The 19,001-nt window shown below is 43.8% G+C and overlaps 1 protein-coding gene across 2 annotated transcripts in view; it reads left to right on the forward strand.

Annotated features, from left to right (window-relative positions):
- Nrp2 (neuropilin 2) overlaps positions 1-18,843 on the forward strand; it is a 121,567-nt gene extending 102,724 nt beyond the window's left edge. For both annotated transcript variants that reach the window (XM_048808389.1, XM_015481295.2), the window contains exons 16-17: positions 13,032-13,082; positions 15,507-18,843. In XM_048808389.1, the coding sequence (XP_048664346.1) occupies positions 13,032-13,082; positions 15,507-15,811 (356 nt within the window). In that variant the 3' untranslated portion in view covers positions 15,812-18,843. The remainder of the gene's footprint in view (positions 1-13,031; positions 13,083-15,506) is intronic.
- The last annotated feature ends 158 nt before the right edge of the window (positions 18,844-19,001 follow it).

Here is a 19,001-nt window from a genome sequence, read left to right on the forward strand (position 1 = left end):
GATGTGTATAAGAGACAGATATATATATATATATATATAGCATTGCCATTGACAAAACAGGATGCTGAAAATAAAATCAACTCATCTTTTCCCCTTGTCCTACATTTTTGGGATTAAAACCAGAATAGGAAATCCAATAATATTTCTGAGGTTGATACCCTATCTTTAAAAAGACCCAGTCTTTAAAATGAAACCAACAGGCAAGTAAACACCTAAAAAATCGAAAATTACCAAAGAACAACAACAAAACAAGAAAACCTAAAGATTTTTACTTCCTATTCTTATCCCCCTCCCTCTAACTGTGACATACCTTGCATTTGCTCAGTTGCCTGTGTGTCAAAATAACTTGTGGACGTTGGAAACTATTTGAAAATGTATTGTGTGGAATGTAATAAAATGATGATATTTTTATACAAACATCTGGGTTTTTTCCCCCCCATTTGCCTGTGAGAACAAAGTTAAAGCATAGGCTTGGAACAAATTGATGTTTCTAAAGTTTACACATCACCTTCTGAGCTACAGGGCATTTCTGTGGGAGGTAGGTGGGTTTTCTCCTTGAGGCTGAATGCCAGCTCTTCCTTCTTTTTATTTTTATTACTGCTTGTTAGGAGTTTTATCCAATTTGTACAGCTGAGCCAACTTTTATGATTGGTGTGGGATTTTGTGAAAGTTGCTAAGTGCTAAATTGCTAAATGTGATTCCACAAAATTTTCTCTTGATGGCAAATCCCTGGAGATCGGACTCTACTTTCCAAAGGCCCCAGGGGGAGTGGGACCAGCTAAGCTGAATCATGTACTTGGCTCTACAAAGACAGATTCCTTCCTCTGGAGATGAAGCAGCAACATCCTACTCCTCACCTACCAGATGATTACTTTCACAGGGACATTGATCTCCAATTTATGAATGATTTCCCAGGGGGAGGGGAAAAAAACAGGAACTTTTAGCATGTTCAGGGCTCAGAGATATTCTAGACTTTGCTTTTGAGCAGGTAATGAAGATAAATTTCTGATTATCACGAACCTGGAACTATCAGAGTAGAACATTTTATTCCATTAAAACTTTGTACTTAGGGAAACTTACTCAAAAGGCCTGATCTTATTTGACAACTTTTTTTTTTGTCATTCTCTTTGAATAGTTAGTGATCTAGTTCTAGAAAATATTTTAATCACAGCGGAATTTTAAAAACAGTGATAGGAAAGAGAGTCTCCGAGTGGTTCAAGGTTTCTAAGTAGGGTCAAGTATGGGTTGCAAATGGATTTTCCACTGCACAGCTTTCAGGAGGTTTAGCTGAAGTTTTTCATCAACCCAGGGCCCTTCTCTAGGTGTTCAAGGACCATCCTGAAAGATCCTGAGGGGGAAAAAAAAATACATGCCCCAAAGTCCCTACTCTGCCAAGGTCCTGTTTTCTAGGTTCTGTTAGAACCTAGATCGGGGAGGAAATGCTTTTTACAGCTGTAAGACCTGTCCAAGTTCTACTAGAGACAGGCTTCTGTTTTCAGATCTTACAAGAAACTATTAGCGCAGATGGTTCAGTACAGATGTCATTATCTGTCCTCTGCAGGAGAATGGAGTAGAATGTCCATGATTAGAGCATTGTTTCTTCCTCCAATGCCAAGCACAATTACCCATTTTGTCTAAATAACATTTGGCTTTCCTTAAAACCATTTGTTCCCAGTAGTAAAAGATAAAACAAAAGCATCTCAGAAGTGATTATTTCAAACAAAGACCCAGGCTCAGTCAACATTTGCCTGAGCTGACCAAGGACCAAATTTGCCAGACTGAAATTAAATTAGCCATTGCTTGTTTTTCATTAGCATCACTGTTTGGGGAGCCACTTTGGGGAATGATCCTACCTTGATCCCAAGACCTTATGTTAGAGGCACTCTTTCTCTCATAGAAAAGGCAAAGACAGTTAGAAGTCCAATCTTACACACTGAACACAGCATGGTTACCAATAAACATTCTTCAGCGTGTTTCAGACTGAGCTCAAGCATAAATGTTACAGAAATTATGTTTCTGTGGATCATAAATACCAGATGTGATGTCCCTGTATGTTCTGTTTGTGTTCCTACCTGATCCTTTATGATGGCTTAAATGTGTGTTCTTTCTTCAACCACTGCCCTCTTAACCCAGATAACCGAAGGCCAGCCAAGCCAATGTGGCAATGTGTTTGTTTTTCTCTCCTCTCTTCACGGTCTCTGCAGTTGTTTTGCACAAACACTGTGGCCTTTTTGTAATCTGTGATGAAAAGAGCTTCATTTTGAAGTTTTGATTTGTCTGCATTATGGGCTGCACATCTGAGCCAAACTGCAGATCGGTAGGTACAGGCTTGTTTTTTTTCTCTTTAATTGTGCAGAGCACTGGGGCTCTCACAGTTGTAATTTGCCTTTCATCCCCTTCAGTGATGGCCCAAAGAAAACACAAAACAAATCCAGCCAGAGAAAAAGGAGGGGGAGGGGAACACCAGCTGATGATCTTACAATCAGCAGGGGGGAGAAATTGCCTTGTATAATAAGTTAGAAGCTAAGAATGGTGTAGGATGTAATTTAGCATCACAGAGGTCAGGTGCACTGGCACAGAGGGTCAGCTCAACCTGAAACCCATACCCTTAGGAGTCATCTGACCACAAGTCTCAGCCAGAGGATGTTTGCACTGACTGCTTAGAGGAGTTCTGTTTGGCCCCAAACCTAACTGAAAAGTGGCAAGATTTGGGAAATCACCAAGAGTAAAACTCCATTTTGCATGAGGTAGAATATGGAGATTCTAGGAGCTTTGGGGCCACCAGCAGAAGCCATCCTGCCCCCGAATTCCAGGGGACAAGAGACCCAAAAACATCTCTCTTGGGATTTTCTGCTACTGACCTCTGAGATGGAAAAAAAAATACCTAAAGTAAATTTCCATGGCAATGGAGCAAGAAATGAGAAAGACCATTTCAAGGGTCAGCAACGGAGGTATTGGAGACAGGACAGGGTGATGTGTGCAAAAGTGCTTTTTCTTGTAGACCTGTTGCCTAAGTGACTATTGATACTAAAAAAGGTCCTTGAAGGAACTTTTAGGATAGTAACTGGCTGGGTTTCTTTCTTTCTCTAATTCATAAGTTATACATGACTAGATTTTCAATAAGTATAATAATAAAGAACAAGTCCATCTCACTGTTAGCCAGTCGCACTGACCCCAGAGGTCACCACAGAGATAGTTTGAAGCCTGGTTTCTGGGCTTGCTTATACATTTACAAACATATGTGTTCATATCAAATTATGTGGTTTGGTTTATCTGGCTTTTGTTTTATATGTATGGCATCATAGCGTTTGTTCTATTGATTAGACAACTGGCTTCTTTTCACTTGACATCCCAAGGATACGTCAGTACACGCCATCACACTTATCCGCTCCTTTTGAGCTGTTGCATAGCATTCTATATTGTTAATGTGCCGTGGTTTATTAACTGCTCCCCAGTGAGTGGGGATTCAGGTTGTGTCTTGTTTTTTATTATTATAAAGAATACTGTAATGAACATCCTTAAAGTTGTTTCTTTCAGCACCTATTTCTCTAGGAGAGAATTTCTGAATCAAATGGCAATTCTATTTTCATTTTAATAGATGCTGCAAATAAATGGCTGAGGTTTGTCTTGTAAAGTGAATCTGTCCCTATTTAGGAGAATATTCTATTCTATTCTATTTAGAATGTCCAGAAACTGTGGACACCCTGGATGTAGGTCCCCTGCCACATTTGCACAGGCCACATAACCTTTTTGTCTCTAAAGTGGGCATAGTGCTTGCAAGAGAAGACTTTGGGCAGTTTTAGTTAAAGGGAATTTTACACTCAGGGAGTACTTCCCAAGGACATTTTAAAATTTTTAAACTGTCAACTTTTGAGGAGTATGGGCCTGGCTATAAGTGGCAACTGGAGCATAGGAGTTAATTCTGTCCCTGGGTTCAGCAGGCAGAGTTCTGTTTTCCATGATTAATGAGTTCCACTTGGTTTCTCCAAAGAGTGACTGTGCTGTGCCTTGCTGTTATTTATTTATGTTTTCTACTAAAAAATTCATGTAAAAAACATCCTTTAAGGTCAGTGCACAGCATTGTGCTGCAGACCAAATGATTACAGCAGCCACAGGTAGACCCACATGCCAAGAACAAGTCTCAAATCCTCGGGGTGTTTGTGACCCAGGCCCTCACACTGGCTCTGAGAGGACCAGACCTCCTGGGTGAAAAGGAGGGATCTGGTTTCCTTCCAAGGAGTTTCAGGACTAATGTGACCAAAGGAAAAGCACCAAGCAACGAACTTGTTTTTTAGTGGGATGCTTATATATGTAGGCATATTTACCAACCCACTCCAACCCCTCCAGCAAGGAATAGCAGAGAAGCCAAGAGACCTGCTATTTAGTCCAAAATACCATTTCTAACAAGAGCACTGACTTCTATGTGCTGAGACAAAAGAGTCATAACAATATGACTTTGACTGAGCAGAATGGATAGTGTCTACAGCCATATATGTGTTCTGCAGGCTTTCTCTGACCTCCAAAAAATCTAGGGCTACTACCTGTTAGGCATCGGACCTGAGCATATTACTCAAGAATAAGTGTGAGATCCAGGAGAACCAGAGGTGTCAATTCACACACACACACACAAAATGCTTTGTGTTTTTTTTTCTCTGTAAAATGGTGCACAATTAATCTCTTAATATAATTAACATTCCCAAGAGCAAAGGCTGTGATACAGAACTGGAATCATAGTATCTCAGGCCTTGGCTTTCGACAATAGCAGTTCCTTACTCTAGCCCTAGAATTCATTAACAGGATGCCTTGACCAAAGTCTTCTACTCTCAGCTGATCTGCTGGTTATTAAGGCTTCACTTTGGCAGAGGACCTTTTCTCCCCTTTGTGTTTGCTTACTACCAGCAAGGACCCCGAAGAAGTGTCACAAAGACTTGGGCAGCTGGTGTGCATCTCCCCATCATCTCTCCAAGGCAGTCTCAGGTGGTATTAAGAGCAAGACAGTCATTAGGATTTAGATGGAGGCCAACATGGGTGTGTCAAAGGATCCCCAAAGGTGCTCCATTAGCCCAAGGCCAACTGTAGACCAAGAGTATGACCCTAACAGTAGTGTCCATGGGAAGCCCTGGACCCACAAGTGCATCATCACTTTCTGGCTCTGCAACTGCAGACAGGGACCCTGGGCCCAACTCTTTTTCCAAGGAGGACCTGGTCTCCACCCCTGCCTCTGTACCAGAAGCAATCCATCTTCGATCTCCACCTTCTAACTTCTGCACCTTCTGCCTGTCTGGGTGGCCCCTTTTCTTCTCCTTTGTATCTTCACTCTCTCACTACCCTCCTTCCACCAAAGCCTCCTCCCAGAAAATCAGGGGTCAGATTCCCTCACAAATCCTTAATTGGTACACCCTCCAAGTAGACACATTCTCACAGTGTCTAAAGCCAGTGGCAGCATTCTGTTGTTCGCCGTCCTTGGCCACCAGCAAGCTGCTGGGGAAAACCATCTCTTGAATGAGTGGAGAGAGGCCATTTTGGCCTGTGTAATATCATATCACAGAGTCTTTTGTTTTTGTGTGCAGAAGAGCCCAGCTCTCAAGTATAGTGAAATCTCTTGGTGACATACATGAGGACAAAGTTTTTTTCAGGGACCTACAAAACAAGAGGGCCAGTCTTTAAGAAGTCATAAGTTTTCACAAATGAAGTCAATATAATTTTATTTCTTCAACTCCATCTTCCCACTTGACCAAGGTTGTATTCAACCACTCCCAGAGTGACTTGTCTTATGTGCATGTTTTTGTCAGCTTTTTCACTGCTGTGACCAAAAGACCTGACAAGAACAATTTTAGAAGAGGAAAAACATTTGGGAGCTCATGGTTTAAGAAGTTTTAATCTATAGAAAGCTGGCTTCATTCCTTGGAGCTCTAGGTAAGGCAGAATATCATGGTGGAAGTGGTAGGGAAAAGTGGCTCAGGAAGTATCAGAGAGAGAGACAGATAGACAGACAGACTGACTGACTCCACCCTCCAGAGATAAAATATATACCCCAAAGACATATCCACAATGACCCACCTTCTCCAGCCACACCCTACCTGCCTACAGTCACCATCCAGTTTATCCCCATCAGGGGATTAATTCACTTGCTGGGTTAAGGCTCCCATAACCCAATCATCTCACCTCTAAACCTTCTTGCATTGTCTTACATGAGCTTTTGGGGGGACACTTCATATCTAAACCATCACAGTGCACCTCTTCATGTTGGGACTGCAGGAGAGGAGAAATGTCAAAGTCCACTGGGAAAAGCTCCCAGAAAAATAAAGTTGTAAAAATTTTTTCCCCTTACATCTTGTGGAAAAAAAATAAGAAAGGAGAGGAGACAACACTTTTTTCCCTGAAGTTTGCTGTGTTTCTCCCACCTTCATACCCTCCTAGAAAGTGACCGAGAAAAGAAGCGCAAAGAGCCGATTTCTTGTTCCATCTACTTTATAGGGATAGAGAACTGCTCTGGGTTTTTCAAAGATAGAGTTAAAAAGAGAGAGAGAGAGAGAGAGAGAGAGAGAGAGAGAGAGAGAGAGAGAGAGAGAGATTCCAGAACTTTCTCCCTTCAGTATTGCCGGGGTTTTCCTGCCTGCACAATTGTGAAGCCTGTCTTTATAGCTACACATTTCACTGGCTGCCTTTCTCCTATTTTTCATGCCATTGTTGGGACTCAGTGGAGGCATTCTGGCCCCAGCTTAGCTCATCCGCCTCCACACTTGAGTGTATTATTAGGTCATTTCACACAGCCTTCTTGTCTGCAGTCAGAATTTCCAAATCTTTTTAGTGTTTTCTTCTCATTATTCAACTAAAAATCATAGAAAATAATGACTACATTCAAGATCACACTCTACCAATAATCTCATACTAAGCCCCCTTCCCTTTTCCCACTTGAAACCACATGAAAAACTCTAAAAACTTATTTTCCATGACCTTGTATAGATTTGGCTGTAGCTCAAGAGATAAAAATCCATGATAAAGGATCTTCTGGTGGGTTTCAAGACTCAAGCCAAACCCAGCAAGGGATGAACCGCTCTCAAGTAGCCTGACTTTCTAACGGAGGAGACTTGGCAAAGTTTAGATCGGCATCTGAACTTTTGGCTCCTCACTGCAACTGGGGATGAACTAACTGAATTAGGGAAATTAAGTGTGGTAGGGAGGGAGGACCTTCAGCCAATAGTAAATGCTAAACTGAATTAAACATTTTGAAGTGCCAAGAAATATCTCCTTAGTCCTTCATTATTTCTGGTTTATTGAGATCTCAGTGATGTTTCCTGCTGGGATTAAAACAGAATGGCTGAGAGAATTTTTCTGAAGGCTACTCCCATCTGAACGATCCAGTGATTTAGCTGACTCAGGGGGTTCAGGAACTTGGAATCAAATTTAACAAAGGCTCTAAGTGGCCAAGAGCTTATCCTAAATAAATCACAGGCCCCAAACAAGGTGTTGAAAATCTGTGGCTTAATCTCAGTTCTGCTGCTGATGCGTTCGATGACTTATTGGATCTTTCTGCCCTCCTTCTTCAACTTCATCTTGAAAGTAGCAGCGATGATAACCTGGTACCTATGAAAAATGAATGATTTCAGTGGCTTTCGAGGTGTAAGAGGCTCTTCCATCCTTTGAAGGCTGGTTGAAGTTTGGTGAGCTAAGTAAACATGCGAAAGCTGACTTTCCATGAAGTTTTCTGAGCCCAACTTAAAAGTAAGGGGAAGCACAAGTGACCCATTTTGTCAGTTCCTGGGTCTCCAATTAATAGAACTGGGTCCTGCTCAAATGGGCACATACTGAAAACATGGAGCCTCATGGGTTCCCTTTGCCTGTCCTTTCTATGGTCTTCTTTTCCCGTGAGACAGATGACTTCCGAGTGACCCCTTCCAGGAAAGGCTGGAGCTGGGGTGAAGAATGGAGCAGTGAGCAGTGTGGGGTGATGGAGCCCCTTAGTTTAGAATTCCCCTCATGTGCTTCAACCAGCCTTATCAATCCAAAGGCCCTCATGCCATTCTCATTTTTCCCCATAAAGACGATAGAATTCTAGAGCAGGGAGCACACTGAGACTTATGAAAGCTCGGAGGAGCAGACACGTGATCCTAATCCAGGGCAGCTACACGTCTCCCTCTGGGTACAGGGTGATGCTCATTCCGAGAAGTCTGCAGTATGTCTCTGCTACGAATTCCAGATGGCAAACCTGGCCTTTCAATCCACAGTTCAGAGTTGGCATGGGAAGGACTCTTCAAAGAAAACCAACGCATACCATTGACCTGAAATGATCTGCGTACAAGTGACCCAGGGATGGACCATCTTCAATTATTTATCTAAAAGAAGCCAGTGTTTTGGAGCAACTGCTCACTCCCCTGGCAATCTTTCTAAGCTCCTTTTATAATGCAGAAAGTAAACAGAATGCTGTCAAGGCCAACACACTCACAGAAGACCACAGTATAACAAATGGTGTAAGTGGAGGCTGTGGGTTTTCTGTAAGAAACTGCAGAAAAGCAAACTATTGAAGGAATGCTAGCCCCCAAAGAGTCCTAATTTAGAAGAAAGGAGGAAAAAATGAGGGTGAGAGGAAAGATAAATAGAGTGTGTGTGTGTGCGTGTGTGTGTGTGTGTTGGGAGAGAGGGAGAGGGAAAGGGCTGGGAGAGAGGAAGGACTATAGAGAGTGCATCTTGTTGGACCTACATCACACTCAGTGGGAATTTCCCAGCTGCAGGTTGGAGTGTCATGGGGGTGGTTCCCCTGAATAGCATGTGTGGTCTTATGCAGTAGGCAGGGTTCCAGACCCCTCAGTGAGAATGTATTTCATTAGAGGAGATTCCGGTTGTGACTGGCGGGGTCTGCTCACCATTTGTGCCATAGTGCTGCAATCTACTGACCAAGACACCAGAGAACACTTGACTCTTCTAAGGTGAAGGAGTTCCTGAAACGGGACAGTTCATGGGTGTTTTATTAACTAGCCACTGAGCTCTCTTTCACTCTGAAAATTCAGAGCAACAGCATGTGGGTGAGGCCTTGAGTCACTCTTCACCAAGTACCTGCTTTATGTCTCCGTCATGCAAAGAGAAGGGACACGTGGGAAAACAAGGGGACTCTCCAGCCTGAGATTTCGATTTCAACATGAAAATTGGTCAGGGTTTTGTTGAGTTGGGTTGTTTTTGTTTTGAAGCAATGACAACTCTGCCCGAACTCTGTCCCACACCTTTCCAGTCATCCCCAGTTCATATCCTCCTCTCACTGTGCTGGTCTGCAGCAGCTGGTGGAAGAGATGAGGGCTGGGCAGAGACTCTCATGTGGATAAATACAGGCTGTAAGATTTGTAGCCGAGCAAAACAATCTCTTTTTATTCCTTAGTCTCATACAAACGAATATGAGCCAAAAACCAAGAGACCGGTGTGTAGGTGAAATGGTTCGGGTGCCATATTGGAAAGCATTCCTATCAAAGATAAGGAGATAGACCTCCCCCAGCCCCATCATGTAGAAGCCTTAATTTTGAAGCATCCTCCTCCTCACTTTCACATGTCCCCTGCTGACAGTGGCTTAATCTCATTTGCCCAGTCTCTTCCCCTGGACTCCAGCAGCACACGGAGACCCCTCCACTTTGCCTCCCTTTATTTCATGCTATTTTGGCATAGGGAGGCTTTGCTTTCCAATAACACCTAAAGCCAAGATGGTAGACACCTGGTCCCATACATCTTTATTTCCCAATGTCCTCAGTGTGGTTTCTGGACCCCCTGGTAAGCCCTTTTTGTAAGTGATGGTTGGTTGATTGGTTAATTGATTAGTGAAGACAGCCCCTTGAAGAAGGATGTCATTCAGCCATCTCTTTCTGGGATGTCTATCATGGAAATATGAAGCCCCAAATTTCATAGTACCACATCTTCACATTCATGAGAAGCCCCCACGAGTTCCCACCAAAGTGATGAGCCAGTGATACGGGCAAACAACTGGAGAGTGTACATCCGGCCAGCTAGGATCCCAAACAAGGCAGATGCTTAGTTTCTGTTAGAATGAAGTAGTGGTAGTTGTGACAGTATCCTACCCACTCAGAGAACCAGAATGCAAACTTGGTGGCCCCCCACTGATCCTAATACAGCATTTGAGAGTTAGCTCAAGCTGACCTGAGTTTGACTGCACACAGAGGCCAAGAAGAAAACAGGGTCATGTGAGCAAAAAGTTTCAAAGTAGAACTCACGTGGGTGGTAAGATCTATCTATTCCTGGCCTGTGCTCTTGCAGAGGTGTGGCCCATTCCATTCTCCCTAACCCATCTCACACCCGCAAACACACCCAACCTCTGAAACAGAGTCTTAGAAGTTCTTCTCCAAGTTTTCCCCCCTTTAAGTAAACTGCTAAGTCTTTGTCCCTGTCTCCTGCTGTTTCCTGATATCTGCCCTCACTTCACCCAGCTGGGTGCACCATCTTATGGCTGCCATTTCCCCTTTCCTCGGGAGTGCTGCTTCACACTCTGCCTTGAGAAACATTCCTCCTATCCCACAAAAGAGCCAGTACCCTCACCCCCTTCCCTCTTGGTAACTACCCCCCATACCCCGCTTACCTTTCCTTTCTAGAACTACAGAGACCCAGTGGGAGGACCATATTTCTTCCTGCGAGCATCTTGAGGAAACAGACTAGCAGAAAAGGAAAGTGGCTGATGAAGGGCAAAGAGACTTTTGAGAGAGAATGCTCTTAATCAAACACAGATATCAAGAATATGAGCAAAGGGACTAGAGAAAATTGCTATCAAAGTAAATTGCTTTTTGTACAAATGTTCCTTTTATTTGGGTTTTCCCCAGTGTGCTGTTCTTTCTTTAAGGCTTGGTGAACAGATGCGTTTTTTTGAAAATGTTGATTAACTTATCCTTTTTTCGACCCCTTCCCACTCACCCAAACTCCTGGGAGCGGTGATTAAAGAAAAAGACAAGTCAAGCTGCCGAGGCGTTCTTCCTCACCTGAAGTGGCCTTTGATTCTCCAGGTGCAGAAATCACAGCTGCATCTGAGCAATTGATTCCATAGAAACCTAGAAACGGGCCAATTCCTGGGAAATCATCTCGTCCAGTCCTCTGCCTCCAGACAAGAGGCTGTCATCTCCTGGGATAAAATGTTCTCAGTCATTACCATCCATTTACCCTTTTTCCTTCATTTCCAGCCCGTGATCAATAGTGTCCTAAATCTTCCCTGAGGGTGTGAGATGGAGCAAGATGACATTCTAGCATCCAAGAATTCGCCACATCCTTGGCAGAGCCCAGATCCCTAAAAACAAGAACAGGATTTGGCCCACAAGTCAAATTGGCAGAAGCCATACAGTTCTTGTCCTGTCTGATTCACATATTCTTATTCCAATGTTCTGCATCTGTAACCATGAAGATATTAAGACATATAAGCATCCCATTGAAACAATTAATTGTTGGAATTGTGACAGTTTTCTTCCATTTTCTCTTCTTTTAATAAGGTTAAAAACACACACACATGAAAAAAACAAAAACATATTGACTTTCACAAGCTCAATTTGATCCCTGTGACAGATACCACCTACCTCTTGTTGAATCGTGTTCCTATCTTCATTCCAAGGAAACAGCCTGCTTTGTAGGAGCCTGGAGAATAATGCAGGAGATGGGCATTGAGGTGGGAATGCTGGCATGGCCTGTGGGTGCCTGTAGCTGTGCTACAAACCTGCTAGGAGTGGCTGGATTTAGGGAGGATTGGCACCACCTCTCCTTGGTCTTTTCAAGTGGGGTCTTGGCAAGTTGTTCTTTACATCCCTTACTAGACACTGAAGGCAAGACGCTGTGCTTCAGTACTTTGGCCAGGAGTGAAGAAGGCTTCCAATATGATTAAAACCACCCCCTCTAGGAAAGACTGAATGTCAAGTGTGACAGTGATGGATCAGTCTTAGCTCCATCCATGGTCAAGCAGATCTTCTCTGAGGTGTACTGTTGATGAGCAAGATGTTCAGGATGGTCTAAAGTTCTTTTCTTCCCCTCATTTGATACTTTAGCTGTTTGGGATTTTGAAGGCTATCTTCAAGGTTGTTCATCTGACTTTGGGTTGAAGAAAACTCCTAAAGTGCCACATGCATTCACTGGGACCATCTGACAGCGTGGGAAGTCACAATTAGCTTGAGAGATAGTAAGAAATGATAAGATCCTGCTCTTTGCCACATGTTCAATTCTCTTTTTCAAATCTTTTACCATTTTGGACAGGTAATTTTCATTGGCTCTGATTTCTATAAGATGGACTGTATTGTAGCTAGAAAGACATGTATTATCCACCTGTAAAAAAATTATCATAAAAAAGAAAAGGATAGGCAGTGATAATACTGAAAAAGTTCGGAGTAAATTAACTTAGCTCTATTCAAGCCGGGACTAGTCAGATTGGATGCCCATTTTGACTATTCTAAACTGTGAAGAAAGCCAATAAGAAAAATGGTTGGGGGAGGAAAGACAGGAGATATTAGCACAGATATGTGAAGGTGGACAGACATTACGACATTTATTCCAGTTCTAGTCTTACATTAAAACATACAACAATGAAGCAAGACTTCCTTAAATTACCATAGGCTTCTTCGAAATCCAGAGGAGAAAGACTCCGGTGCTTTGTGTCCACTTGGATGTATGCATACAATGAGATGCAGTTCGCTACACTAAGTGGACATATCCTAATGGAGACTGATGGTGCACATAAGATGCCACCAAAGGTGCCTTAGATAAAACCCAAACCTGTACTGGTAATGAATCACAGTTATTGTAGAGACACAAGTGTCAGGGCTTATTTAGTCCTTAAGACCTGATCTTTCTTATCATTTCTGCTTTTCTGGTTGTTGTTGGAAGACAGATCATTTGCAGGAGAAATGATCCCGTACTGTATATACTAAAGGATCTAGAAATGGACGTGACTCTCCTGTTGCCCATCATAATGGACAATCATTCTCAAAAAGGTTGCATTTCTGCCTTTTGGTTGCCCTGAGAGAACTTCTTGTTATAGCTTGGTTTGTTTGTTTTCCTTTTCATTATAGTGGACATCCCAGAAATACACGGGAGAGAGGGCTATGAAGACGAAATTGATGGTGAGTATTGCTGGGATGTAGCAGATAATCATGAAATTTATGTTTGGCTATAAAGACATCAACAAAATTGATGCCCAGAGAATTGGAGAAATATAAATGAAAAGAGTCCCAAGAAGGATGAACAAAACATCAATTTCCTTTGTCAAGGTCAAATTGAGAGATTTAGAAAGTTTGAGTCTCCTCTGCTTAATCAGAAACAGGTCCCCCTGTTTCTGGCAACTTTCTCCAGTTATGGACTTTAAATCTGGATAAATCCTTCAGAAGTGAAAGGCGAGCTCCTCTATGGTGGTCACTGTTTGACCCCTGGTGACCTCCCAAAAAAAACCTGAGTGAATGAGCATGAGTGTGAATGTTTTCCAAGGCCAGCTGTGGTATCTGGTTCCCCAAGCTGGGGGAAACCTTTCTTACACTATCCAAGACTCCAACTCTTGCATGTTGAAGATTTGGGTTTCTGTCAAACACAGTGGCACCCACTTGTAATCCTAGCAACTCAAGAGGCTGATGCAGGAGGATCACAAGTTTGAGGCCAGCTTCAGCAACTCACCAAGACTCTAAGCAACTTAGCAAGACCCTGTCTCAAAATAAAAAATAAAAAGATCTGGAGATGTAGATCAGTGGTAACCCACCCCACCCCACCCCACCCCCACACACACACAAAAAAAAGATTTAGGTTTCTTTTCCACACTGCTCCTTTCCTATTTGCATATTTATTCCAAGCTTTATTTCTGAACTTCAAATGCACATACTTCAAGAGGCTTAAGCCAGTGTCCCAGCTGGACAGCTGCTGAGCAAACACGCACATATAATTTCCCCTCTTGGCTCAGAAGGGCACAGGTCTCCCTGGGCTTCTCTGAGTGCCAGAGTTGGTCTCCCTAACACTCAACAGCACGATTCCACTCAAAGAACAACTTCAGACTGAGATGGATGCATTTCAGAAGAGCCGTTTATAGAGCAGCTGCTTTTAACCTGACCTTAATCAAAAACTTCAAGTGTAGTTATAGAAACTGGAGTGACAAACCCAAACAGCACCTTGTGAACCAGCTGCAGGCTCTCCCTGCAAAACCCTGGCCAACGCTCCTTTTATGGACAAAAGTGCACAACTGACCTGCACAGGGAGCCTGCAGTAGATCAAGCAGCAGAAACACTGAGAGGGAGTGGGAAGAGCAAGGAATGAGGATGCGGAAAGCCTGGTTCCTATTCTTACTTCAACTGCTTGCTTACTCTGTGCCTGGAGTGAGTTACCTGGTCACCTCCCTTCTATAAAGCTCAGTTTCCTCACCATCCAAAAAATTACAGTATCACCCTTCCCTTTTCAGAGTTCTAAGGAGATCCTAAGGAAATGGGCCCTGGATGTGGTCATGGCTTGGTCACACACTCTAGAATTAGTGTTGCAGGGTGGCCATAACAATACCACAAATTGTTTCAACAACAGAAATGTATGTTCTCACTGTCCTGGAGGCTAAAAGTCCAAGATCAAGATGTAGACAAGGTTGGGTTTTTTTCTGGGGGCTAAAGAAAGGGTCTGTACCAGGCCTCTCTCTCTGGCATGTTTGCATAGTGTTTCCCATGCATGTCCATGTCTAAGTTTTCCCTTTCAATAATGAGAATAGCCATTGGATTAGAGCCCACCCTAATGGCTTTGTTTTAACTTGATTATCTCTATAAAGACCCTATCTCTCTACGTAAGATTGCATTCTGAATACTGGGGGTTTGAACTTCAACATGAATTGGGGTTGGGGGGCAATTTAACCTTTAACAGAGAGGTATGCATGTCAAGAAAGGTCTAGTTGCTGGGGAAAAAAAAATCTCCTGCTTATATGGCCAGGAGATCTAAATTGGGAAGCTGGTCATGCGAAAATAATCCCAGCCTGTCATTGGATTTAACTGAAGCAGCTGGAAGTGAGAGATGAGAAGGCAAAGAGAGAAAAGCCTGGAACACACAGCCATGTGTGTGCTCCAAAGGCACCCTGACGGTTCTGTGAAAATCTGAGGGCTGCAGGCATAGCTCAGCGGCAGTGGTTCGCCTAGCATGTGGAAGGCCCTGGATTTCATCCTCGACAGCACAAAAAAATAAATAAATAACCTGAGCACACCTAATGTGAGCCAAATTATTTAAATAGCAAATACTTAGATAGTCACTATGAGCCAGACACCAAGATTTGATAAATAAGTTCACCTAATAATCACCCAGTGACCTATAAATGTTCCTATCTTACAGATGAGAGAACAGAGGGAAAGGCAGGTTAAGTAACTTACTCAAAATGACACAGCTGGGACCCGCAATAGTGGGCTTTGAACCTAGGCAGTGCAGGTCCCAAGTTCCTGCTCTTCTGTACTGTATTCCAAAGAGCCTCAGGGCTGGAGGCTCCGTTGCTTCTCCCTGAGTTAAGCAGTGCCTACCGTTTCTTCTGTTCTGTATTACAGATGAATACGAGGTGGACTGGAGCAACTCTTCCTCCCCAACCTCAGGGGCTGGAGCCTCCTCTGCTGACAAAGAAAAGAGCTGGCTCTACACCCTGGATCCCATCCTCATCACCATCATCGCCATGAGCTCACTGGGTGTGCTCCTGGGGGCCACCTGCGCGGGGCTCCTGCTCTATTGCACCTGTTCCTACTCAGGCCTGAGCTCCCGCAGCTGCACGACGCTGGAGAACTACAACTTCGAGCTCTACGATGGCCTCAAGCACAAGGTCAAGATGAACCACCAGAAGTGCTGCTCGGAGGCGTGACGGATTGCACCAGAATCACGTCTGACGTTTCATTCCAGAGAGAGGGGCTGGTGAAGATTACATTTTTTTTCCTTTGGAAACTGAATGCCATAATCTCGATCAAACCAATCCAGAATACCGAAGGTATGGACAGGACAGACAGGCGAGTCAAGGGAAGGAGAGAGATGCAGCCGCCAAGGGGGTCATTACCCACCTCGCCCCGCAAGGGCTGAGTCATTGCAGGAGCAGGCCGTGTTCTCTGCTGGGACAAAGGCAGGAGCTCATCTCTTTGGGGGTCACAGTTCTATTTCGTTTGTGAGTTTGTTATTATTATTATTATATTTTATTTCTTTGGTCTGTGAGCAACTCAAAGAGGCAGAATGACTTCTCCAACAGAAAAGAGGAATGTGATTGTCATTCTCCATTTTTGCTTTCTAATCAGCACTTGAAAAGCAAGGGGTCTTTTCAGCCTTCCCATCTTGAGAATAAAACTCAACAAAACAACAACAACAAAAAGCGCCGTCCAGCTTATCCCATCCTCTGCTGGTCATGCGACCTAAGGGATTTGCTGTGGTGTAGGTTCTGCCAGCCAACCCTACAAGCTGCCGTTTCCAGTCCTAGCATTTAGTAGGATGTTGTTGCCTTTAACTTTTTTTATCCAGGGGAAAATTGCCATTTTAGGGTCAGCTTGAACAACTCTTTCTTAATATGTGAATTAAAACAAACCAGAAAGGAGACTTCACACATCAGAATCCACAGACGCACCTCCACATGCAAAGCGGACGAGCCTTAAAGTGCTTTGTGAATAGGAGCCATTCGCTAAATCGAGACCCAGAGTTGGTGGCTGGGAGGCTTTCCTGGTGGGGCCTCAGCTGGTGGTTTTGCCTTTTCTTTTCCCTCCTCCTTGTTCTTCTAAAACATGTTCATGTCACATATGTGTGCATTGCACACGTGTACACACACATACGCACACCGTTTTCAGGTCTCTAAGTGCCAAGAAATAGCTCTGTTTGATATTCTCAGAGACCAGGTAAGAAAAGACAGGCTCTTGGCTGTATTCTCCACGGGTGAGAGATAACTGCTGAGTGCTGGCCAGAAAGGAGAAGGAGATGCCAGCCTCGGTGGTCATGTGATGGCAAAGCTGAGCAGTGCTGATGAAGGTACTTTGATGGCTCAGTCTCTTTGATAGGCTGGAAAACACTGATTTCTCTTTTGGGTCACACACCAGCCTTCTAGGAGTCAGAGCATGGATATGCATGAGCAGTCTGCAAGCACTGTGGATCAACAGCTAACCACACTGCCCCAGAGAGAGATTCTTATTCATACACGTGTGTACACATGCACACACACACACACACACACACACACCAGTTTCTGTGTTTTTTTATTAAGTGCCTTGAAAAAAAAATTGAAGAAAAATGTATTTTCCCTCTATGTAGAAATCATGAATATCTTTCAAGTTACGGCATTCCTCTTTCCCCAACCCCAATGGCTCCATTCCCTGTTCCCACAACTCACCACTGATCCTACTTATGGAATGAGCCCTGCTATCCGAGGGGTAGTCATATCCCTAGATGACTTCAACTACTCTAGAAAGGGAGGCGTCAGGGATAGAATGAAACTGTGTGAAGGATAAGATTGTCCACATCGAGATCCAAATCTTGGTTTTGTACTAATGCCTAAGGATTGCCTGAGTGCTGGAAATATGCTTAAAACTCAACCAGTATTCCCAGCCTATCGCATATCAATGGTAAACTGAATTCACGGACCATCTTTGCTGCTATGGTCACTCACAATTTCATTTGTCTCATACCCAGGTGAAAGGGGAAGGGTGGATGGGACTGGCTGGTTCCTTTACATGTTAACTCGTGAAAATGCTAGTTCAGATGGTAATGTCACAGTGTCTTGTACGCAGAGAGGGAGAGTTCATACGGACCGCTATTTATTCACGTGTGTGTGTCTTTGCGCGCCTTTGAGTTCTCTGTATCTACTGTGTATGTGAATGGTCATGTGGGACACAGTGGTGGTGTTGTGACTTTGACCTAGGGCCCCCCCCCCGAGTATAACTGCTGATCTCAGCACTCGTTGGCACAGTGGTAGTTAGAGGTGAAAAGCTGTCAAGCCCCAAGGGCTTAGTGTTCAGTGCCCCCTGAGTCGGGCATAGAGTAGAAGCAAAGTTTTTAATTAGCTCACCCTCCTCTTCACCCTCTCATGCAGTTCAGTGTTCAGAAAGCTTGGGAGTCCTAGTGATTTCCAGAAGCAGCCCACAGAAGAAGAGAAGTTCAAAGCCCTCACTGAGAGTCCTGGCCCTCTCCAGCCCAGTGGGCCATTTTATTATGATTTTCCAAAGACCAGCCCTGTCTCAGGCCTGCAATTCACCTGTAAGTTATGTACAACTCAACCTGCATCTCTCTGAAAGTCCTGCATCCATATTCACCATTGGTTGATTTAAGGCCCTAACTGGGCTCTGTGTGCTGAACAGAAGCAGGTCCCCAGGGCTACATGTAGATACCTCACCAAGGCTGGAGGCTGGTCTGTCGTAAGACTTGAAGGAAGACAGCTGGGTGCGATTCTAACTTGGCCAGGGGACACCTTGGTGCGTTTGTTTTCTTTATCTGCAGGTAGGCTAACTGACCCGTTTTCTTGAACTGTTCCCTTCGGGAAGCCCAACTCACAGTATTGATGTCTTTTCTGCCTTGTACTGAATGACATATTACCTCCACGCTCTCCTGGACTAGGCGGTCAACAGGGCCACAGGGTTGCTTTCTCTCTTGGGTGGGTTTGGGGAGTTGACAGGAATGAGGGTCCACGGAATGAGCATGAATGACAAGGAAACAAGGGGAAAAGTTAAACTGTCATACAGAAGGTTAACTTTTCCTGGATTTGCAGTTAAAGGTATTCGACCATTTGCTGGCTGAGCCAGATCACGGGAACTTGAGAGCTTTTACTGTGATTCTTCAATGTAAAAAATAAACAACAATGTCAAACTGTGTTTATATGATTTGTATAAAGCCTTTTTAAGATTGCTATTTAAATAAACATTATACCAGAGACATTTTTCTGCATTTTCTTTATTGGAAACAAAGAAACATGGGATTCGAGTGACCAAATTGTCCAAGCATGCTGGAGACTTTCCTGAGTTTTAGCACTGAAAGCCTCATGTCCTGGGACACACCTTGGCTTCATCAGCTTGGGCTGCTATAAGAGAACC

The sequence above is a fragment of the Marmota marmota genome, unplaced genomic scaffold (genome assembly GCF_001458135.2).
Source record: "Marmota marmota marmota unplaced genomic scaffold, marMar, whole genome shotgun sequence".
Lineage (NCBI taxonomy): Eukaryota > Metazoa > Chordata > Mammalia > Rodentia > Sciuridae > Marmota > Marmota marmota.